The sequence below is a fragment of the Lucilia cuprina genome, chromosome 4 (assembly GCF_022045245.1).
Source record: "Lucilia cuprina isolate Lc7/37 chromosome 4, ASM2204524v1, whole genome shotgun sequence".
Lineage (NCBI taxonomy): Eukaryota > Metazoa > Arthropoda > Insecta > Diptera > Calliphoridae > Lucilia > Lucilia cuprina.
This window is the reverse complement of record NC_060952.1, coordinates 98,321,738-98,346,166: the sequence shown is the minus strand read 5'-3', so window position 1 is coordinate 98,346,166 and position 24,429 is coordinate 98,321,738. Positions and strand designations below refer to the sequence as shown.

Below are 24,429 nucleotides of genomic sequence, written 5' to 3'. Positions count from 1 at the left end.
AGTTCAGTTCTAGTTCAGTTCTAGTTCAGTTCTAGTTCAGTTCTAGTTCAGTTCTAGTTCAGTTCTAGTTCAGTTCTAGTTCAGTTCTAGTTCAGTTCTAGTTCAGTTCTAGTTCAGTTCTAGTTCAGTTCTAGTTCAGTTCTAGTTCAGTTCTAGTTCAGTTCTAGTTCAGTTCTAGTTCAGTTCTAGTTCAGTTCTAGTTCAGTTCTAGTTCAGTTCTAGTTCAGTTCTAGTTCAGTTCTAGTTCAGTTCTAGTTCAGTTCTAGTTCAGTTCTAGTTCAGTTCTAGTTCAGTTCTAGTTCAGTTCTAGTTCAGTTCTAGTTCAGTTCTAGTTCAGTTCTAGTTCAGTTCTAGTTCAGTTCTAGTTCAGTTCTAGTTCAGTTCTAGTTCAGTTCTAGTTCAGTTCTAGTTCAGTTCTAGTTCAGTTCTAGTTCAGTTCTAGTTCAGTTCTAGTTCAGTTCTAGTTCAGTTCTAGTTCAGTTCTAGTTCAGTTCTAGTTCAGTTCTAGTTCAGTTCTAGTTCAGTTCTAGTTCAGTTCTAGTTCAGTTCTAGTTCAGTTCTAGTTCAGTTCTAGTTCAGTTCTAGTTCAGTTCTAGTTCAGTTCTAGTTTAGTTCTAGTTCAGTTCTAGTTCAGTTCTAGTTCAGTTCTAGTTCAGTTCTAGTTCAGTTCTAGTTCAGTTCTAGTTCAGTTCTAGTTCAGTTCTAGTTCAGTTCTAGTTCAGTTCTAGTTCAGTTCTAGTTCAGTTCTAGTTCAGTTCTAGTTCAGTTCTAGTTCAGTTCTAGTTCAGTTCTAGTTCAGTTCTAGTTCAGTTCTAGTTCAGTTCTAGTTCAGTTCTAGTTCAGTTCTAGTTCAGTTCTAGTTCAGTTCTAGTTTATCAGTATTAATATTCAAATTATTATTTTAAACAACTGAAAATAAAACCAAATAACAAACAAAATAAATACATTAACTAATAATGTTGAATAAAAACAATAAAAATAAATAAAGCAATGACGACATTGGCAACTGAGATACAATTAAATTGTTTCTATTTTTTATAAATATTAAAATAAAAAAAATAATTTTTTCTACAACATCTACTTTAAAAAAATTACTATTTGCTTTAGCTGTTAAGCAAGTACTTAGCATTAAGTAGTAGAAGTTTTAGTAGCAATGTATTAAATTTACTGCTGATAAACTCATTGCTAAAACTCTAAATTAATTTATTATTTATTAAAAAATAAAGGAAAAGAATTAACATGTGTTTAAGTCGCTTAATAACAGCTTTAATGTAATTCTTTAATATCAATATCATATATATTCAATTTTTTGTTTCTTTTTTCTGAAAATATACTTTCAGTGTTCAAACGGCATGACATTTCCATACACCAAGCACCAACACCAAATATAGGATTTTCAAAGGTGAGTCATAAAAATGTATTTTTATTTAAAAATAAAATTTTGTTAAATTTAAATATTGTATATAAAAAGAAACAAAATTTTGAAGGAAAAATAAATATGAATGTGCCACTTTTGTTAAAAGAAAAAAAAAACATGAAAATAAACTACCGCACTTGCTTAAGTTGCCTGCACAGACATGCAGGAATGAATGAATGAATGAATGAATGCATATTTATTTACTGTCTAATGTTTTGTAAAAATGTTGGTAAAATAATGTTGATGTTTTGTTAATGTTTATTTTATTTTTTTTGGTCATAAGTTTGTACTACTTACTACTACCAGTTAAAAAGCAACTACCAACCAATCAGCCAAAGCAACCAACCAACCCATGCCACCATATGTTGCTGCTGTTGCTGTTCCTACTGCTTCTACTCTAAATAACTCATGTTAAAAAAAACACATGAACTTTGTTGCTTTTAACAAAAATGATTTAAAGTCTAAAGATTTTTTAAATTTTTTTTGTTAAAATTCTTAATGGGGGAGTTTAGAGGTGATTGAAATTTACTTGCTTTTTTGAGTAGTTTTATTGATGTGAGTTTTTTTTTCAAACAGTTTTATTTTTTGGCAGAATGCATGTATGTAGTTCTTAAATGTTTATGACTTTTTTGTCTGTTTTATTTAAGAAAAAAAATTTATGCAATTTTTTGTATGTAGTTAGGTCAAACAATTTATCAACTGAAATAGATCTTTCATGATTTTAAAGATTTTTTGTTTATCTGTGAATTACTTAATAATAGCTTTGTTGAACTAAAGTAACATGTCGTTAGCTTTACAGTTTTAAACTACATATAAGAAAAAAACCTATACATACACAGTAGAATAACCTCATCCTACTAGTTCTGTATCTGGTAGGTCCAAAAGTGCAAGGATCAGATGAAAAATTAAGTAACATGGCAACATGTTGGAAAACCTTTTAAAAACAGTTAAGAACAAAAATGATTGAGAAGTATTGCTCCGTCCGCCTTATAGGCAAGACCATACTTCGTGCAACTACTATTTGCTTGGATCAATGCATAATGCCCTCCTAACATAAGCCTTAGGTTTTAACCATATTGGCTTTATTAGTTTTAGACCTCAAAAGATTTTCAGTTCTTTGGCACAGAGTCCATATATTGGCATTAGTTAGTTTGAAAGGAGGGTTGTATAAACATCAAATTTGATTTTAATTTTTACTAGAAATTAAATTTATCACATGAAATTAGATTTAAAATTTTCACTTAAAAGTCATATTTATACCCTACAGCACTTTAGTGGGGAAGGTATATTGGGTTTGTGCTAATGTATGTAACGAATTGAAATATTAGTTTTACACCCACCTTAAAGTAAACTATGTCTGCCCATTCTTCGATCCGTCCGTCTGTCTGTCCGTTCATGTATACCTTGTTGATGAAACTTGACGCTTTTTATTCAAGAATCAAGTCTTTTGAAAATGGTTAAAACCGGAAAATGGTTACAACCGTACTCCCCAAATAGGGCTTTTGAACCCACAATTATGTTAAATGTTCTTGTATCTCTTGCAAAATTAGCACAATTTAGTTTTGCCACTGGTGTAGGGCATCATATGGTCGGCCAGGCCCGACAATAAATTCTTGCTTTTACTAGAAATTTATTTATGTCACCAAAAATCAAATTACTTTCTGAGAATGACTTCAGATGTAGTGAATTGAAATTTAAAATAAGAACATTCCTCCTCCTTCAGGTCTTTTTCAGTACATCCATGGAGTAAATTCTACTTCTTTTTCGGTTCTTTGGAAGTTCTTTTTTTATAATTTTTTTTAATTGAGCTTTGTAGACAATTACCTAAAAGCATGAGTCTAATTATCTAAGGCATCTATCCAAAGTTTGTGGTTCGAATAATTTTCTTCAAAAACGTCGATTTATACTTTTATGTAAAAACTACTTCAAACACACAAAAAACTTTAGAGCCAGGTTTAAGCCCGAGAAAGTCGAGGAAACACATTCGTAACTAGTTATTTTTCGAATCTCGTCCATTAAAAAAAATTAGTTATTCACTCCAAAAGTAAGTACTTCCACATATTACCTGCTTACCGGGTAAGTAAAGTTTTTCCTGGGAACTAATGACTACTAGAAAAACTTAGATTCTTTTCCTAAAATTCAAATTAATTACTAAAAATTTCTAGAAAAAATGTTTTAAAATCAAATTCTTAAAACTTTTCCAAATTTCAAATTTTTACCAAAAAAAATGTTCACTAAAAATTCGCCTTTACATTACTAACGCATTTTGCTACCAAAAAATCGTATTTTTCCAAAAAATCCGTTTTTTACTAATTGCAGCGAAAACAACATTACACTCTCAGACTACAAAAGATTTTGCAATAACACCCACCCCCCATTAGCAAACATTGCATTTTTCTGTTAACTGTTATAAAAACGAAATATTTTAAATAAACTTAAGTGTATATGACGTTTACAAGATTTACCACCATTAATAGGTAACTTAACATTCATTAGTACGAATTAAATGTTTGAACCTTCACTTTAGCTTCAATATACATACATACAAACATATATAGTTTTATTTTATTTCATTTTTTTCATCTAAGTATAAAATATCTTGTTTGTTTAAAGTGTTTATTTGTATTTCTTTTAAATTTAAGAAAAACTACATTTTGATTAGAATGGTTTTAGAATTTACATGGAATTGGCCTTCAAATAAGAAAAAAAGATCAGAACAGAACAGAAAAGCCAATTTATTCTACTCACTTGTTGCAAGTTTATTTACCAACAGAGATTTTTGTTTGTTTATTTATTTGTTTGTTTTGAAATTTTAACGTAAAATGTTTGTTTAGAGTTACAATCCCCTAAAGTAGACTTTTCTGTAGATGACTACGAAATGTTGTATTTTTTTTAGTTTATTTTTATTTACCATATAAATGACAATCATTCTTAAGAAACCGTAACAACTCTATTAACTTGAGAGTAGAATTTTTTGTTGTTGTCTACTTTGCGTTGACATTTACATATCATAGTTCCAAGGAAGTATCAGTTGCCACAGCAGTAGCAGCTGTAATATACAGTGGCAATTCATTTGGTGTCTGAAATAAATATACACATATGAATAAATGTATATAAGTTTTATATCCACCAGCCAGGAGTTTTAGGAGAGTTTAACTAATCAACTCCAATTTTCAAAACAAAAAAGGAACAGCAACAAAAAATTCAAAATTGACTATTACTAGACCTTGACGTTCGACCAAGATTAATCAATACCATTTACTCGTGACTATAAGTAAAATAAAGAAAAAAAATAAAGTCCTAAAAAAAAGTTTCTTAAAAAAATGGAAAAAATTCAATTTGATTTGAGTTTAACTCTAAATTCATTCAAAAACTATGTGTAAATGTTTTGTTTAAGAATGTCTTTGAAATAGTTCTTGGAACACTTGTGGCGAGCTGTGCAAGTTTACTGCTGCTGTATTATTATAGCTAAAGACTAGAGTTTTGACACAATTTGTTATTTCTTTGAAAGTTAGAAAATTTGATTGAAAATAACTTTATTTTAACTTGTTTTTTTCTTTTACATTTTTATCACCTTTTCTAGGCTTTATCTGGATTTTTAATGATGCTTACACAGAATGGTAAATTGCTATATATTTCTGATAATGCAGCTGAATATTTGGGACATTCAATGGTAAGTGTGAAGAAATTTTTTTTCTTAAATAATTTAGTTAAAAATAACATATTTTTTAATATTTCACATACGCCGAGGTGTTCTACTTAAAGATGTATAAGATTTAAATTCAAAACCAAGGCTTGCTAAGATCGTCTGTAGCGGCTTAAAGTGTTATTAACAAAGTTTAAAATATTTAGATATTACCCTTACTCTGCGCTTGTGTCTTAAGTCTTTTGTTTTGAAATGCAAAAATTCTGCATACGAACAACATGTATGCATTCGTATATGAATGTCTTGTTATACATTTGTAATTGGCTGACAACTACAACTATATATTGACCATCATTTCAAATGTCATTTTTTCTGCACACATACACATATAAATTTTGAACACTTTCAAACGTTAAAACAACTCTTTAGCATTAGATAGCGTAAACAACAATACAGAGATGGGAATTATTTTACAATAAAACAAAAAAATATTACAACAAAACCCCAACTTAACAAACATATTGACACGCCTTAAGACAGCATTTAATTAAACTACACTATTATGTCACTGTTATGATAAATATGCCCTAGAATAAATGTTTCTAAAAAGAAATACAAAACATTCGACATGCAATAAATTAAACAAGAGCCAGAAAACTTCAATTAGTCTTAAAAATTAAAGAAAAAATACAGAAATAACGTAAAACTCTCCAAGACAACAGACAGTTGAACACAAATGGACTTTATGTCAAAATATTTAACAAAAATAGTAGATACGTATGTAGAGACAACATAAATATTTCGCAAAAGGTTTTGTGTTGGCCGCCAATAGTTTATTTGAATATCATCAACATTTACATATTCACACAGAGGTATTAGAAAGAACCCAGCAGACACTGAGTCACTACTAACTAAAGTCTAGTCTATAGTCTAGTCTATAGTCTAGCCTATAGTCTATGCTATAGTCTAGCCTATAGTCTTCGCTATAGTCTAGTCTATAGTCTAGTCTATAGTCTAGTCTATAGTCTAGTCTATAGTCTAGTCTATACTCTAGTCTATAGTCTAGTCTATAGTCTAGTCTATAGTCTAGTCTATAGTCTAGTCTATAGTCTAGTCTATAGTCTAGTCTATAGTCTAGTCTATAGTCTAGTCTATAGTCTAGTTTATAGTCTAGACTATAGTCTAGTCTATAGTCTAGTCTATAGTCTAGTTTATAGTCTAGTCTATATTTTATTTACCCAGCATAATTAGTTAGTTATCTGTAGTATGTTTGCTGGGTTATCAGCCGTCATATGAGTGAGTATGTTACATGTCGTTTATGGACAGAGTGTTTGCAAGTAATCTAAAGTACGAGTGGTACTAACAACAACTACAACATGCACAACAATAGCAATAACATTTATATATGTGGCAAATGCCGCAAATATTAGCCACCACCAAAAACGGGTGTTGGGTGTGTCGTTGTATGTCTATGGCCATTGCCAAAAGCCACATATCAAAGATTTATTGATAAGTTATAAAACAGCAACAACACAACTTAAGTTTGAAAGGGAGTTTTTATTTTAATACTATTGACTAGCAAACTGAATGGTTTGTTACCTTTTTTATAGCCAAGAATTAATTACAAAAGCCAGCAAATATTACTCAAAAAAAAAAACACTTAATAAAATTTTTTATAATTTTGGTTTTGAACTTTAAACTAATGAAATAAATGTATAAAGAGTTCAAAACTTTTAAAAAGGATTTTTGATTTTTTATTCTTTTTTTCTTTACAGGAAGATCTTTTAATTCACGGTGATTCGGTTTATGACATCATAGACAAACAGGATCATTCTGCCATACAAGCTGAACTGAATCGTAATGTACCGCCCCAGCCGGGACAACATATCAATTCAGCAGCAGCAGCTGCAGCTGCCATTTCAAATCTCGAGGGTGAACATCGCATGTTTTTGTGTCGCATGAATGTTAGTCGTAATGCACGCAGACAAATGCGTTTTGGTGATCAAAAAGTAAGTAAAAAAAGTGAGAAATAAATTAATTTATAAAAAAGCTCTAGATTTATTTTAATGAAATCCAAAACCCCCAAATGAATAAAACATTAAATGCAATTTAGTTTTACTAAATTTCATACATATTTATGTGGTAAAGCAGCAAAAACAGCTATATGACTGTTGATCTGTCATATAGCTGTTTTGCTAAAATAAAACAAAAAATCAAATCATTTTAGCTACAACTGTATAACAAGGTAAACGTTTGCGTGTAATCTAAACAATCTTTTTTATTTATAGATAAATTATTATTTTATATTGTCTTTAAGTAAATGATATTTGCTATTTAGTATTCAATGGATTTTATAGATGTTGATTTGATAATTAACATAATTTATGCTGTTAAATGATAGCAAAAATTTTAAAAGTAACTAAATCATATATTATAAAAAATATTAAAAGTTTCATAAAAGGTTTAAATAAAGTTCAATGTTTAAATAGAATTTATTTAATATGAATTTAATTTAGTAATGAAAATGGATAATACTGTTTCGCGATTTCTCCTAGACTATTTTTATAAGTCTACCTTTAGAAATTCCGATCAGAATATAGTATTGATTTTAGGATTAGAACGACTAGTTTAGATCAGTCTCTTGCCTTGACTATAGTCTTGACTATAGATCAGTCTATAGTCTTGACTATACATCAGTCTATAGTCTTGACTATAGATCAGTCTATAGTCTTGACTATATATCAGTCTATAGTCTTGACTATAGATCAGTCTATAGTCTTGACTATAGATCAGTCTATAGTCTTGACTATAGATCAGTCTATAGTCTTGACTATAGATCAGTCTATAGTCTTGACTATAGATCAGTCTATAGTCTTGACTATAGATCAGTCTATAGTCTTGACTATAGATCAGTCTATAGTCTTGACTATAGATCAGTCTATAGTCTTGACTATAGATCAGTCTATAGTCTTGACTATAGATCAGTCTATAGTCTTGACTATAGATCAGTCTATAGTCTTGACTATAGATCAGTCTATAGTCTTGACTATAGATCAGTCTATAGTCTTGACTATAGATCAGCCTATAGTCTTGACTATAGATCAGTCTATAGTCTTGACTATAGATCTGTCTATAGTCTTGACTATAGATCTGTCTATAGTCTTGACTATAGATCAGTCTATAGTCTTGACTATAGAGCAGTCTATAGTCTTGACTATAGAGCAGTCTATATTCTTGACTGTAGTACTGTCTATATTCTTGGGTATAGATCAGTCTATATAGTCTTGACTATAGATCAGTCTATAGTCTTGACTATATATCAGTCTATAGTCTTGACTATAGATCAGTATATATAGTCTTGACTATAGATCAGTCTATAGTCTTGACTATAGATCGGTATATATAGTCTTGACTATAGATCAGTCTTGAGTATAGATCAGTCTGTAGTCTTGATAATGAGCTATTAACCAATTCTTTGTTTAGCCCTCAACGCGAGTTCGTCCTTAATTTTATGGTATTTCAAAATTCTAAACTATATATATTCATGAAGGTAAAAAAACAATTATTTCAAAAATGTTGTCAACTTTTTCCTTTTAATACAAAAGCAACGTAACTGAGACATTTAAAACATTTGTTGCTTCACACTCTTGAATGCATTTTTTGCATGTTATTTTTTCTTTTTTTTAAATGCTGAATTATTCATCATTCTTTTGTTTGGAAGAAGATTGAATGAATGAATTGTGTTGAAGTTTAAAGTGAGACCAAGTGATTTATAAACTGACAAACGATGACAGTTGTTACGGGTAGCTGTTTACTTAAAGTTTTTTTTGCTGTGCCACATGTGCGAAGCATGTAGGCATCAGAGACAGTAACGTGGTCAAATGGGGGTGGGATTTATGGAACAAATAATTAATTAAATAAAGAAATTCATATTGCAAAATTATATAAATTTTTAATTTTTAAACTAATTCTAGAATGAGTGGAACTAGAAAATTCTAGCACAGGTTCATAAGATCACTGTTGTAATCTTAAAAAGTTTCTAAAGAGTTCATAAAAGCAACTTGTTGAAACGAAATTCCATTTTCGAGAATTGCGTACAAAATTTAATGATGAAAGAATTAGTTACAAAATCAGCAAAATTTTCTAATTTCCCTTTTAAATATCTACAACCACGTCCCTGTTTATTTGGTAACCATTAAACAAACCTCCACATTACCAAAGGGAAACAAAGCAAGTCAACATCGAAAAGAAGTGAGTCAAAGCACACACACACACACATATGCTCTATCACTACGTGTTCCCCAACATGTGCTGTTGGTTGCATTAAGGATCACAGTATCACAGCAGTAGTCTTGTTGCCAGTAGTCGTCACATTATGAGTTACAAACGTCAAAAATTGCAATGATCGTCAAAAACTGATAGTGTCACAACGCAATGAAGTTGTGTATTGTGTTGTGTGTTGCTGCACTTTTAAGATATTTTTTTTTTTTTTTTTTGATTTTATTGTTACTTTTGCTGCTGTGTTAACTAGATACGGTAGCCGTACAGATGCCAACGATGTGAAATATAACTTGGTTCGTTGACAGCATGTGGGCGTCTTTATCATTTAGTCACACAAATACACATACTGAAAAACACACACTCATAATCAGACAGAAACTGCCAAAGAGTCTGTAAAAGTAACACACTGTTATTTAACATAAAGTTAAAAGAACAAAGTTTATAATTCAAACTTTATTATTTGCCACAAATTTTAGTTGAATATAAGAATGATTTTTATTTATTCTTTCATTTGATTTATAATATTCATATGTATGTAGTTGGCAATAAATATTAATTATTTCAATTGATTTTTTTCTTTTTCAATTTGGTTTACACTGCACATCCTTTTGCCATTTAAAATTATTATAAAAAAAGACATAAAATTAACCAATTATTTTAACGCCCACTTTTTTTTAAGATTTTTGTTATAAAAATAGAAGAATGAAATGTGCAAAGTAGACTATGAGTTTGTATAATGTGAAGAAAATTTAAGAATTATTGTAGCTTTTTAATATAATTTTTTTTTAATTTTACCAAGTCTTGATTATAAATCACTTTCTAGTCTTGATTATAGATCAAGTATTAAAAATAGATCAGTTTATAGATTATAAATAAGTTTATACTATCAACTTTTGATCAAAAGATCAGTCAACTTTGACTACAGATCGATTTAAACTCTTGACTTCAAAAAAGTCTACAGCCATGACAATGAACTTGTCTGTAGTTTTTAGTATTTATTATTGATCAGTCCATAGTTTTGATTGTATGTCACTAAAAAGTTTTGATTATAGATCACTTCCTAGTCTTGACTGTTGATAAGTTTTTAATCTTGACTAAAGTCTTGCCTATAGAACAGATTATATTCTTGACTTTATACCATTTTAAGATTTAGCTTCTATAAAGTCTTGGTTATAGATCATTTTCTAGTCTTGATTATAGATCATTTTCTAGTATCAGTTCAGTTTATAGTATTAACTATCTATTTTCTATTTTTGTCTTTATACCAGTATTACATAGTTTTGATTATAGATGAGTTTATAACCTATTAACTGATCTATAATCCTGGACATAAAGTGAAAGGCAAGTCTATCGATCACTGATCGACAGTCCAGATTATAGTTTTGATTATAGATCAGTTTATAATCTGGATTGTCGATCAGTTTATAGTCTTGCCTAAGGATCACTTTATGTCCAGGATTATAGATCAATTGATAACCTTAACTATAGATAAGTTTATAGATTTTACTAAAGATCAGTTAATAGCTTTGATAATGAATATATTAGTGAATAAAGGATGCCCGGATCATTAATTTAATTTTAAAATTGTTTTGACTATAGATCACTTTAAAGTCTTGACTATTGATCACATCATGACCTGGATTATAGATCAGCTGATAGCCTTAACTATAGATTAGTTTATTGATTTTAGTAAAGATCAGTTTAGTGAATTAAAAATGAAGGACTACTAAATCATTAATTTGAAAATTTTGCAAAAAAAAAATTACTTTCAATATTTTAAATTAGATTGTAATTGGATTCACCAGTACCAAAAAAAAAAGACAAAATATGACAAACTGTCGCATGTAGACTACAAAATGTTTTGCCGCTTTAAAATTTATAAAGTCACAAAGAAAAAATTATTATACATTCACTTTTATTTTATTTTTTTTTGTAGTAGTAGTCTACAAACTTTAAGCAATCCATGCACATAACTATTAAATTTATTATTAGGAAATGTGTATTTTTTAGACCACATTTTGGCTGCAAAAAGAAAAAATACGAAACCCGCTAACTTTTTTTATTCATTGAATGAATTGTTTTTTTTTTATTTTTTTTCATTCTAGGTTGTACTGGTTCAGGGTCACTATTTGTCATTTTTGCCACTTTGCAGTCGCAACGAACCCGTATTCTTGGCAACTTGTACACCAATTGCCATGCCAGAGACTCGAGAATGTGTAGTGCAGGGAGCTACAAATGTCTTTACAACGATACATTCAATGGATATGAAAATAGCACACATTGACAAAAAGTAAGTTGAACTAGTTTTAATGAAAAAATCCAACAAAAAAATAACTAAATAAAAATTTAATTTTTAAATTTTAATAAACAATTTCATGAAGGCCAATATTGTGACATTTGTGTGTCGTTTTTTTTCTATTTTGCTCTATTTTTATTAAAATTTATTAAACATTTGGAATATTTTTATTATAATTTTTTTTTTAGTGGCGAATTTCATTTAGGTTATACAAGATGTGATATTCAGGGTTTATCCTGGTATAGTCTAATACATTCCGATAATTTACGAGAGGCTCAAAGTAAACATAGACTTAGTAAGTTTTTAACCATTTTAAACTAATCTTTCTTAAACAAATATTTTTATTTAAATATTTTCTTTAATCGTTTCTTTTATTTTCTAGTAACTCAGTCAGAACAAGATCGTTCATGTATTTTATTAGTTCGTATGCAACGTAGACAAGGTGATTTTATATGGGTCCATGTTGTATTACAAGTACGAGATGCCCAAGATACTAATCAACAACCAGTCATTGTTTGTACCAATCAAGTATTAAAGTGAGTATTTGAAAAACTTTTCAATTTAAAATGTTGTTTCTGTAAAAATATTATTTTTATAAAAAAAAGTTTAATACAAGAAAAATATTTTTCGAAAACTTTTATGTAATTAAGCTTTTAAAAGAACTTTTTGCAATGAAGCTTTTTAAATATGAAATTTTATTTGACAAATAGCTTTCATAAAAGTATTTCATTAGAGTTTTATCTTAATTTTTTTTGTAAAAGCTTTAACAAAAAACTTTATAAGAAAACATATAGTTTCAAACAAAAACATATAAAAGCCTTCTTAAAGCTTAAAAAGCCATTTAAAAAACATTGTAAAAGCTTCACCAAGGAGAGATTTTATAAATAACCTTAACTTAAGCTTTAACTGTAATAAACCATTTCTTTAAACTCTCTTCAGCGAACGTGAAGCTTCTGTTATGATACTCAATTCATGGCTTTATCACTACTACACCGTACAGTCAAAAATACAATTCGGTCTGCCCTATGATGGTGGTACTCGTGTCCCTGCCACACCTCCCACAGCCGGTAATCCCACATCAGTATACTATCACCATCATATTCATCATCATACACCGACATCGGCGTTTTCACCCACCTCGGTGGTGGGATCACCCTATACGGCACTACATCATCCAAATAATCATCATCAGTATCATCATATGCCGCCCTATGGAACATTTCACGCCTCAGATACAGCAGTGCTGCAGAGAACGAATGGTTCGGGAGGTGGGAGTGAGCTAATGCTGGAAGCCAATAGAGAAAATTTAGCTAGTGATATAAATATGAGTCATACAACGAATGGTGGTATAGAACCGGTGGATTATAGTCAATTGGGTGGCATATCAAATCATTCTATATCGCCCTCTCGATCACCCTTATCGAATAAATCAAATGCCGCCGCTGAAATGCGTTGTGAAAGCACGAATAGTTCAATATCCAGTCATGCCTCGGCAGCTACTAGTTATACCTTGTCATGTGCCAGTCATAGTAGAACAACATCACCGCCGGCTAAACGTAGGGCGGTAGGTAAATTAGAGCCCATTTATTTGCAGGAAAATTCCTCTGACGGTCAACATCATGATTTGCAAAATGAAATGGATTCCGTATATCAAGTACACACCCATCGAGCCGATTCTCATTCGTCGGTAATATTTGCCACTGTTGTACCTACCAGAAGTCGTTTGCTTAACAAACTCTTGCCACCCGATCCGGCTGATTTTATGGATCAATGGAATCCCAGTCCTCCCTGGTCGGAAAGTAATCAGAAGTTATCTTTGGATAATTCCTCTTCATCACAACAGGAGTTAAGTCCTTGTATAACGACCACACCACCCACTCCCACTAGTGCTCCACCCTCGGTAGGTCCCGCCTGTGGCACTGGCGTCCACACTTTAGGTTCAGCTTTCTCTTTTGAATGGATGCCTGATCAGCTGGTACCAGTGGTGGACTCATGTGTAACCTGTTTAAATTCCGAAGGCTTGCCCGTAGTTGTTACACATCCTCATCCTCATCATCATCAGCATCATCCCCATCAACATCATGTGTCTCCTCATCATACGCCTCACGCCACTCATCATCATCCTCATTGCCCGCCTGCTTGGACATCTCATATGATTTCTACGGATCATTACAATCATTTGATGGCGAGTCAACGTGATCAACGTATTCTAAGTCTACCCGAAACGTTACCTCACGAAAGGAGTGAAAGCTTGGAGGTTCAAACGAAATGCGAAAGAATTGATGATTTAACTACTTCAAATGGTGAGTAAAAATTAATTTGTTTCAATAATTAGAAAATATTCCAAACATGTATGCCATCAAATATGACTTTCATAGGACTGATATCTTATAAGAAGTACTTCTAGTTCAGTATTAGTTTAGTTCTGGATCATTTCTAGTTCAGTTCTAGTTCAGTTCTGGTTCAGTTCTAGTTCATTTCTAGTTCAGTTCTAGTTCAGTTCTAGTTCAGTTCTAGTTCATTTCTAGTTCAGTTCTAGTTCAGTTCTAGTTCAGTTCTAGTTCAGTTCTAGTTCAGTTCTAGTTCAGTTCTAGTTCAGTTCTAGTTCAGTTCTATTTCAGTTCTAGTTCAGTCCTAGTTCAATATTTGTTGATTACTGGTTCAGTTTTTATATTTTGTTATCTCAACTTTTCTTTGCAGATTCTGAAAATCATCATGACGGTCACTGAAAAAAGTGCAGTCGAAAAAGTAATTATTAGATAATCTCGATTACAAGCACCTAATGAAAATACCAACATTCTTTTTCAAAATGTGTCAACAAAATCCAGTTTTCAAAATTGAAATCAGAAGATAAAATTGAAAATTATTCGGTAGAACAGGTTTTTAATTGGCAAATATTTAAATAAAATTGTAAAATTTATAAAACACTTCCTTTAACAAAAATGTCTGGTACATTTAAAAATTAAATCATTTTTAATATTAAAAATATATATGAAAAACATTCGTTTTAACGAATGTTTACTGTAAGAAAATATAAACTAAAAATTGTAAAACAAATTCCAAATTAAAAAAAAAACACAAACACAAAGAAACAGAATGAAAACTAAAAAAAAGAATTGTAATTTATTTTTATTTTATGGCATTCTAGCACATAAATTAGCTTTTAAATGGAAAAAATAGTGCAATTTGTTTTTTATAAACTAAAATTAAATGAATGAATACCATAAACTATGAATATTCATTTCAGATAAGAAGTACAATAACTTAAGTTTAACTCAAACAAATTAACAAAAACAAAATCACATAAACATAAAAAATTTAGTGTTGCAAAAAATAGCAAACATTTAGTTTAAATAATAATCAACAAAAAATATTTGAAAATTTAAGAATTTATTAAACAATTTTTCTATTAAAGAAAATCACTAATAAATAGTAAGACGGCAATAACCAACATATCTGGCATGTGTTATTTTATAAAATTTAGTTATTTTTTTATAATTATTTTATTACAATAAAAATGTATTATTTTATTTTTAAATATATTATTTTATATATAATTTTTTTTAATTTTGTATAAATATTTGATAATTTTTTAATTAATTGTAATTAACTCAAGAAATAACAAATAAAATTTAATTTTATTTGTTTTGTAATGAAAATAAAGTTTTTTTATTTATTTTAATTTGAGTTTAATCACTTGAGAGCATAAGAAAGAGAGAGAGAGTGTGATTGAGTAAGTAAACGAGCAAAATGGTTTCAACGTGACCAGTCAAAATTCTAGTTCAGTTCTAGTTCTGTTCTAGTTCTGTTCTAGTTTTGTTCTAGTTCTGTTCTAGTTCTGTTCTAGTTCTGTTCTAGTTCTGTTCTAGTTCTGTTCTAGTTCTGTTCTAGTTCTGTTCTAGTTCTGTTCTAGTTCTGTTCTAGTTCTGTTCTAGTTCTGTTCTAGTTCTGTTCTAGTTCTGTTCTAGTTCTGTTCTAGTTCTGTTCTAGTTCTGTTCTAGTTCTGTTCTAGTTCTGTTCTAGTTCTGTTCTAGTTCTGTTCTAGTTATGTTCTAGTTCTGTTCTAGTTCTGTTCTAGTTCTGTTCTAGTTCTGTTCTAGTTCTGATCTAGTTCTGTTCTAGTTCTGTTCTAGTTCTGTTCTAGTTCTGATCTAATTCTGTTCTAGTTCTGTTCTGGTTCTGTTCTAAGGAGTGAGATCGAAAAATTCTTAACACACGTTTTTCATTACATTTTTCAACCAAAGTATTATTTGATTTTTTTTGATCAAGTAACCTTTGAAAAACATGTCAGATATTATGTGTAATGTCAATTATATTAATTTTTTTGTTAATCTGATAAAAATGAGTGACCAGAAAAAAGTGCGTACTGAAATTATTAAATATTTTCAACTAAACCCAACTTGGTCTTACAAAAAGTTGGCCAAGCATACAAAGGTCTGCCGTCAAGCTGTTTCCAATGTTATTAAACAGTACCGGGAGAACTTGTCAGTTGATAGAAAACCTTGTTCAGGTAGAAGGAATGGTCCACATGATGTTTCTAAAGCCAAAAAATAGAACGCAATTTCAAAAGAGCTCCCAACACATCCGGTAGGAAAGCAGCTCGGTTAGCTCAGTGCTCGGACTATTTGGTACGAAAAGTTGAAGCTAATGCAGGTTTAAAAACATACAAGGCTCAAAAAGTTCCTGACAGGAACGCTGCTAAAAATTTAGAGGCCAAAAACAGAGCACGGAAATTGAAGTCAAGTTTTATAAAAAAATATTCTTGCTGCATAATGGATGACGAAACGTATGTTCTGGCAGATTTTTCGCAACTTCCAGGTCAAAAGTTTTATGTTGCTGATGCTCGAGGGAATGTTGAAGAAAGTTTAGGACCCAAAAGCAGACAAAATTTCCCAGAAAGTTCTTGTATGGCAAGCAATATGCAGTTGCGGCAAAAGAAGCCAATCATTTGTGTTACAACGGGCTCTATAAATACCGAAATTTACATCAAGGAATGTTTACAAAAAAGGCTGCTTCCATTCATAAGACTTCATATGTGTCCACTTATTTTTGGCTGCCTTGTCATCCTGTCACTATGGTAAAACAAGCCCTTGAGTGGTACAAGAACAATAATGTGGTATTTGTACCAAGAGAGGCAAATCCTCCAAACTGCCCGTAGCTAAGGCCAGTGGAGAGATATTGGGCTCTTGTTAAAAGAGAATTGAAGAGTACAAAAAAGGTGTCCAAAAGTGTGGTAGATTTTAAACGGAGATGGACTACATGTTCGAGCAAAGTGACAGAAAGCACTATAAAAACGATAATGGAAGGGTTTCCGAAAAGGGTTCAAAATTTCATCACTAGTGATTAAAACTATAAAAATATTTTTTTTTTGTAAATTGTAATAATAATTTGAATCAAATAAAAAAAATAAAGCTGTTAGTTTAGTGGTTTCTTTTTTATAAACATATATGTATGTTAAGAATTTTTCGATCTCACTCCTTAGTTCTGTTCTAGTTCTGTTCTAGTTCTGTTCTAGTTCTGTTCTAGTTCTGTTCTAGTTCTGTTCTAGTTCTGTTCTAGTTCTGTTCTAGTTCTGTTCTAGTTCTGTTCTAGTTCTGTTCTAGTTCTGTTCTAGTTCTGTTCTAGTTCTGTTCTAGTTCTGTTCTAGTTCTGTTCTAGTTCTGTTCTAGTTCTGTTCTAGTTCTGTTCTAGTTCTGTTCTAGTTCTTCTAGTTCTTGTTCTAGTTCTGTTCTAGTGCTGTTCTAGTTCTGTTCTAGTTCTGTTCTAGTTCTGTTCTAGTTCTGTTCTAGTTCTGTTCTAGTTCTGTTCTAGTTCTGTTCTAGTTCTGTTCTAGTTCTGTTCTAGTTCTGTTCTAGTTCTGTTCTAGTTCTGTTCTAGTTCTGTTCTAGTTCTGTTCTAGATCTGTTCTACTTCTGTTCTAGTTCTGTTCATTTTCAAAAAAATCTCATTATTCTGACTGGTTGGATCACAAATTGTGATTTGACCAAGACATATTGATTTTACATAAAAACTTATTCCATAAAAGGTTAAAACAAATCCCAAGAATAAAAATTACAAAATAAATCTCCATTGAAAATCACCAAGACTAAAATTACTTTGCATTAACATGTTAACACTTAAATCTATTGAAACAAATAAAAAAAAAACAAACAAGAAAACATTAACGACTTAAAATTAATCACAATTTGTATCAATTGCTTGTTTTATAATTAAATCTGTCAATAGTTTTAATAGAAAACAATTAAATCAACATGACATGCGTTCAGCAAAAACAAAAAGATACTAAAAACATAAAAACTACAACCACAATATCTTCTACAACAAATGATGTATTGCCCTAAGGAGAAAATGGTAAAAACATTTTATGTACAGGACTATTAAGTCCAACTTGAAACTTGATTATCATCAAACTTATGCAGTAATCATGAAGATCATGATCATTAACTTTTGTTTAGAATCTTACGATTTTATGTTGAAGCAGTGAGTTAAGAACAAGATCTTTAGACTCTTATCGCTGTGTTTATAATTTTTTGTAGTTGTTCTAGCCGTTGTCTAACATAAAAATCTGTCCTGCAGCTAAAGAACATTTTACTTTTTTTCTTGTTTTCTTATTTGTGGAGCATTTTATTAGAATGTAGAGAATATAGTTTTGCTTTCCGTATCAGTTAGTTGTTGTTATGTTCTGATTTTTTCTTTCTTTAAGATTTTTGCATTTAAATTTTTGATTTTCCATCTATTTGATAGTTGTTGCCTTTTCTCCTGAACCATTTACTTTCAATGGATGCTGTTTTGTCTTTTTTGGTATCTTTCAGAATATGAAAATTTTTGCTTTGTTGTGTTCTATGATAAATAAAAAAATCGCAACAACAATAGCCAAGAAAAAACGCTTGTCGCTGCAGGCAGCGTTTTCCTTAAATCTATAAAATATCAATTTAAGCACGATCAAAGCTCTCTATCGTGGGAAAATATTACAAATCGTAAAAATGTTGTTGTAGCTTATTCTAACTCATCATTATTTGTCTGCTGCCAGGGTTATAGAAATGAAGAGAGTTTGGTAGAAGGAGAGAGAGAGAGACAAGGGTCATAAGAGGATCTTAATAGATCGACCCAATTTTAAATGACTAAATAATCAATAAAAAAATTTGTATATTGGAGCCCAGACAAAAGTTATATTTATATTTTATTTTCATTTTAAGTACTTAATAATGTTTTGCAGCATTTATGTCCATTTTTATTTAAAAATTAATTTTGAATAAAATATATAAAGATCAGCATCTTAATAACAATTGAAAACTGTGACATTAAAAGCTAAACTTAAGTTAAGTTTATTGTGTTTTTATTTGCGTTAAAATTATGACCATTTATAAAATACACTCGAAAATATGTATAATTTTCGATATTTTTTGAAATTCAATAAATTATTACAGTCACGACGGATCAATAGTTATGACTGTGGACACTATATACTGATCTATAGTAAGGACTAGACTGATATATAGAAAAGACTATAGACTGATCTATAGTCAAGACTATAGACTGATCTATAGTCAAGACTATAGACTGATCTCTAGTCAAGACTACAGACTGATCTATAGTCAAGACGGCAGACTGATCTATAGTCAAAACTACAGACTGATCTATAGTCAAGACGGCAGACTGATCTATACTCAAGACTTTAAAATTATCTATAGTCAAGACATTAAAATTATCTATAGTCAAGACTATAAACTTATCTATAGTCAAGACTATAAACTTATCTATAGTCAAGACTATAAACTTATCTATAGTCCAGACTGTAAACTTATCTGTAGTCAAGACTATAAACTTATCTAAAGTCAGGACTATAGACTGATCTATAGTCGAGACTATAGACTGATCTATAGTCAAGACTATAGACTGATCTATAGTCAAGACTATAGACTGATCTATAGACAAGACTATAGACTGATCTATTAGCAAGACTATAGAATGACCTATAGTCGAGACTATAGACTAATCTATAGTCAATACTATAGACTGATCTATAGGCAAGACTATAGAATGATCTATAGGCAAGACTATAGAATGATCTATAGGCAAGACCATGGACTGATCTATAGTCAAGACTACAAACTGATCTATAGTCAAGACTATAGTCTGATCTATAGGCAAGACTATAGACTGATCTATAGTCAAAACTATAGACTGATCTATAGTCAAGACTATAGACTGATCTAATGTTAAGACTATAGACTGATCGAAAGTCAAGGCTATAGACTGATCGATAGTTAAGACTACAGACAGATCTATAGTCCAGACTATAACTATTGACTGATCTAGAGTCAAGACTATAGAATGATCTACATTTAAGGTTATTAGTTAATCTAAATTAAAGACTAATAACGACAAGGCTAAAGATCAACAGTCAATGCTATAAATTGGTCTTTCAATTTAAAGCATTAAAGTCTATAGAATGTTATGACTGTAGACTGATCTGTAATCAATAGTCAATAGATAAATCTAGTGTTAATACTGGTCTTGACTAGTCTATATTTAATACTACAGACTGGTCTATAATAAAGACTATTGACAGATCTATACATACTCAAGACTTTCGACTGCTCTATAGTCAATACAACAAACTGATTTATAACCAAAACTGTGGAATAATCGGCAACCAAGAATATACATAATCTACAGTCAAAACTACAGATTTTTTTGAAATCAAGGCTATAGACAGACATATTAAGGCTATAGTCTGATCTAAAGTCAAGACTATAGTCCGGATAGACAAGATATAATAAATTTAAGACTTATACTATAGACAAGACCATAGAATGATTGAATTTTCAGACTGATCGACTGATATATATTCACCGCTAGAGTGATCTCGATCAGGACAATAGAACCCAAAATTTACACACATCTTTCCCTGAGTGTAAGTATTACTTCTGGACACTCCACTCTACATTTTAGTTTTCTTTATTTGTTCTTTTTTGTAAAAGAAGAATTTTCAGTATGTACGTTAATATGTATGTGTATATATTTGTGTATTTTGTTTATATGTTTGTTAAAATGTAAGTATGATTATTTTATTTCTTGGTTTTGTATTGTATGTGGCGTTTTTATTTTGGTTTTTTCTTCTGCTGCGTTGTTGTATGTTACTATGGCGAAAAAATTAAAAAAAAAATAAACACAAAAACACATTGAAGGAAAAGAAAAGGGCTTCTTCGATAATACAATTTTTGGCATTTTCAGTTAAACCAAAAACAAAAAAGAACAACATTGATTAACCCATTTAAGGCTAAGAGGGAACAAAGAACCTTGATGGTATTTTTTCATTGCTTTGGTACTTTAAAAATGAAAATATGACTCAAAGAAGTAAAATGTTCTTAATTTAAAATGAAATTTAAAATTTCACTTCAAATTTGAAAATTTCATTTCAAATTTTAAATTTCCTCTACAAATTTTAAGTTTCACTTTAAATTTTCACTAGAAATTTAAAAATTCACTTAAAATTTTAAATTTTGCCAGAAATTTGTAATTTCACTAATTCGCTAGAATTTCACTTTTTTACATTATTAAAAATAATATTAATACAAAATCACTACAATTTCGAATTTTCATTACAAAATTCAAAATTTTTCATCAAATTTGAAATTTTATTAGAAAGAAAATTTTAAATCAAGTTCGAAATTTCACTATTTTAAATAAAATTTTCACTAAAAATCGAGTTTCACTAAAAAAATTTAAATTAACCTGAAAAGTCGAAATTATATTAAAAAATCAATGTTTCACTAAAATACAATTTTCACGTGAAATTCGAATTGATTTTTAAATATAAAATTTTACTATAAAAAGTAAATTTCGATAGAAATTTCATATTTCACTAAAAATTCTAAATATCGATAGAAATTTTATTAGAAATTCAAAATTTTACTACAAATTCGAAATTTTACCAGAAATTTGAAATTTCACTAGAAATTCGTAATTTTAATGGATATGTATACGAAATTTTACTAGCAATTCGAAATTTCACTAGATATTCAAAAATTTCCCATAAATGTAAAATTTCACTAGAAATTCCAAATTTCACAATAAATACAAAATTTCACCAGAAATTCAAAATTTCAACAAAAATTCAAAATTTCACCAGATATTTGATATTTCACTAGAAATTCGTAATTTCATTAGAAATTCAAAATTTCACTAGAAATCCAAAATTTCACTAGAAATCCAAAATTTCACTAAAAATTTGTAATTTCACTAGAAATTTGAAATTTCGTAAGAAATATCAAATTTGAATTTTGAAATTTCACTAGATATTTGAAATTTCACTAGAAATTTGAAATTTCACTAGAAATTTGAAATTTCAATAGAAATTTGAAATTTTACTAGAAATTTGAAATTTCACTAGAAATTTGAAATTTCACTAGAAATTTGAAATTTCACTAGAAATTTGAAATTTCACTTGAAATTTGAAATTTCACTTGAAATTTGAAATTTCACTAGAAATTTGAAATTTAACTAGAAATTTGAAATTTCACTTGAAATTTGAAATTTCACTAGAAATTTTAATTTTCACTAAAAATTTATATTTCACTACAAATTTTACATTTCACAACCAATTTTAAATTTCATTACAAATATGAAATTTCACTACAAATTTAAATTTTTCAATAATTATATATTTCACTAAAAACATTTCACTTGACATTCGAACTTACAATAAAAATCAGAAATTTCGGTAGAATTCGTAATGTCAATAAAAATACGAAAACTTTATACTGGATTTCCAAAAAACTATTTCATTTTTGCGAAAATCCCAATTGAAAAAGTTGATAGTCGGACTTAAAGGTTTAAATCATATGCTATATTGCTGTTAATATGATTGCTGTTGTGGCGTTTTAACTCTGCCACAACAATTTCGAACTGTTTTTGTTGCTATTTTTGCAGTTCTGCTGTTCTGTTTCTGTTACAAAATAAAATTGAGAAAAAAGGTCGAGATGTGCATTATGGCAGTAAAGTTTACTCCAAACGAATAGTACTGCTACCAATATGTGGCTTGTTTTATATGTTTGTTTGTAGAAATGTATGATTGTTTTTTGTCTTTTTTTATTTGTTTGTAGTTTAATAATGTACTTCTTTCTTTCTACTTAATACTTCTACTATGTAGTATGTACAATATATTTGTAGATTTTTAAATGCTTGGCACATTAAAGCACATACAAACATACAAAAGTTTTGGTTTTTTTTGGTGCAAAATTTTCAGGGTTTTTTTTGGTTAAATTTAAAACCCACCAAAAAGTGTAGAAAAAAATGCTTATTGTTGAGTTTTTTTGCATAGCAATATTTTGTTGTTGTTTTTGCTATTGGAAGAGCTGCTGCTCTGTTTTGTGTTACCTTTATGTGGCTCCTAAAACTTACAACAAAAAAACATTCTACATAAACTATGTTAAATCTGGTCCTTGCTAAGTTTTTGGCGTTTTTTTTTTTTCTTTTTTGGCTTAAACAGCCAGCCACCGTTTAACAATGACAACAAAAACAACAACAAATACAGAATATACTTTAGTTTTATATATAAATGTCCGTCCATACTTTCGTCTGTCTGTCTGTCTGTCTTTATGTATATGAAACAATTCAAAGCAAACAACAAAAACACCACCACCACCAACAATAGCAACAACAACAATAATAAAGAGTTCGCGACTATTTGGCAACATTTAAATCGCATAAAACGCATTCACGTTGGGGTCACGACATACCTTTTGTTCAGAATGATTTTAATATTGGGTGTGAGGGTGAGTTTTATTTGAATGCATATCAACCAGCCATGTCTGTCTATCCCTCTGTCCGTCCGTCTGTCTAGCTAGCTAGCTATGTTACCGTTCACAAAGTTCTTTCTTTCTGTGTCTAGTCTGAGCAGTTGTTCCTAGTGTTGACTGAATCTTCCAGAGCTGAATTTTGGCATATGTTGAAAATACTGGCCTCTGACTGACAATGAGTGCAAAATGTGTGTTTTTTTTAGTTTGTTTATTCCTTTCTTTTGTTGTTATTGTTTGACTGTTTGGAAATTCATTTTACTCGTATGAATCTTGGAAAATTGTTTAGCAGTAGCAGTCAGCATCAAAATGTGATTTGAATTTTCTAAACACGAGTATTTTTTTTTTTTTTTTTGTTTTGTTTTTTTAATTTTTTTTCTCTTTGGGTTTTTGTCTTTTGCACACGTTTTTGCTTTAACTATGTTGGGAACTATTTAAATATAAGAAAAATCTTAGCACTTGGAAGAGATGTCTGACCATAAACCAATTCGGAATGGAATGTTCGTGGGGTTGGAGTTGTTTGATGACTATAAAAAGGAATTGATTTTCATAGTTTTGAGAAATTTGGACATTTTGATTTTAATTTTGGTTAAAATCCTGCCAAAACTGCAACTTTGTTTAGTTGGAAAATGTACTTGAACATTTCACTTTTCTTTTGACTTTTGAACAGAACACAGTGGGCAAATAAAGTAAACATTTTTCAAAAATTAATACGATTCTTTTGCATAAAAAGCCTATATTTGGAAACTGTATTGAAAATAATTAAAAAAATATTTGAAATAATTGTTAAAAATTTAAAAATTTGTTAAAAATTTTGAAAACTTTGCAATTATTTTGAAAAATTTTGAATTCAAAAGTTTTCGTTACAAAATAAACCACAAAGAATACAAAAGATTTAAACATTAGTTAAAAATTTAAAACATTTTCTAACATAAATTCAAGTTTTCGAAATTAAATTCGAATTTTCGAAATTAACTTCGAATGTTCG

At 29.6% G+C, this 24,429-nt stretch overlaps 1 protein-coding gene across 1 annotated transcript in view; it reads left to right on the top strand.

The window, feature by feature from the left end:
• LOC111677719 overlaps positions 1-15,122 on the top strand; it is a 49,814-nt gene extending 34,692 nt beyond the window's left edge. Inside the window, exons 4-11 of the mRNA XM_046949074.1 lie at positions 1,341-1,402; positions 5,001-5,090; positions 6,839-7,072; positions 11,450-11,634; positions 11,829-11,935; positions 12,023-12,176; positions 12,580-13,943; positions 14,341-15,122. Of these exons, the coding sequence (XP_046805030.1) occupies positions 1,341-1,402; positions 5,001-5,090; positions 6,839-7,072; positions 11,450-11,634; positions 11,829-11,935; positions 12,023-12,176; positions 12,580-13,943; positions 14,341-14,369 (2,225 nt within the window). The 3' untranslated portion in view covers positions 14,370-15,122. The remainder of the gene's footprint in view (positions 1-1,340; positions 1,403-5,000; positions 5,091-6,838; positions 7,073-11,449; positions 11,635-11,828; positions 11,936-12,022; positions 12,177-12,579; positions 13,944-14,340) is intronic.
• The last annotated feature ends 9,307 nt before the right edge of the window (positions 15,123-24,429 follow it).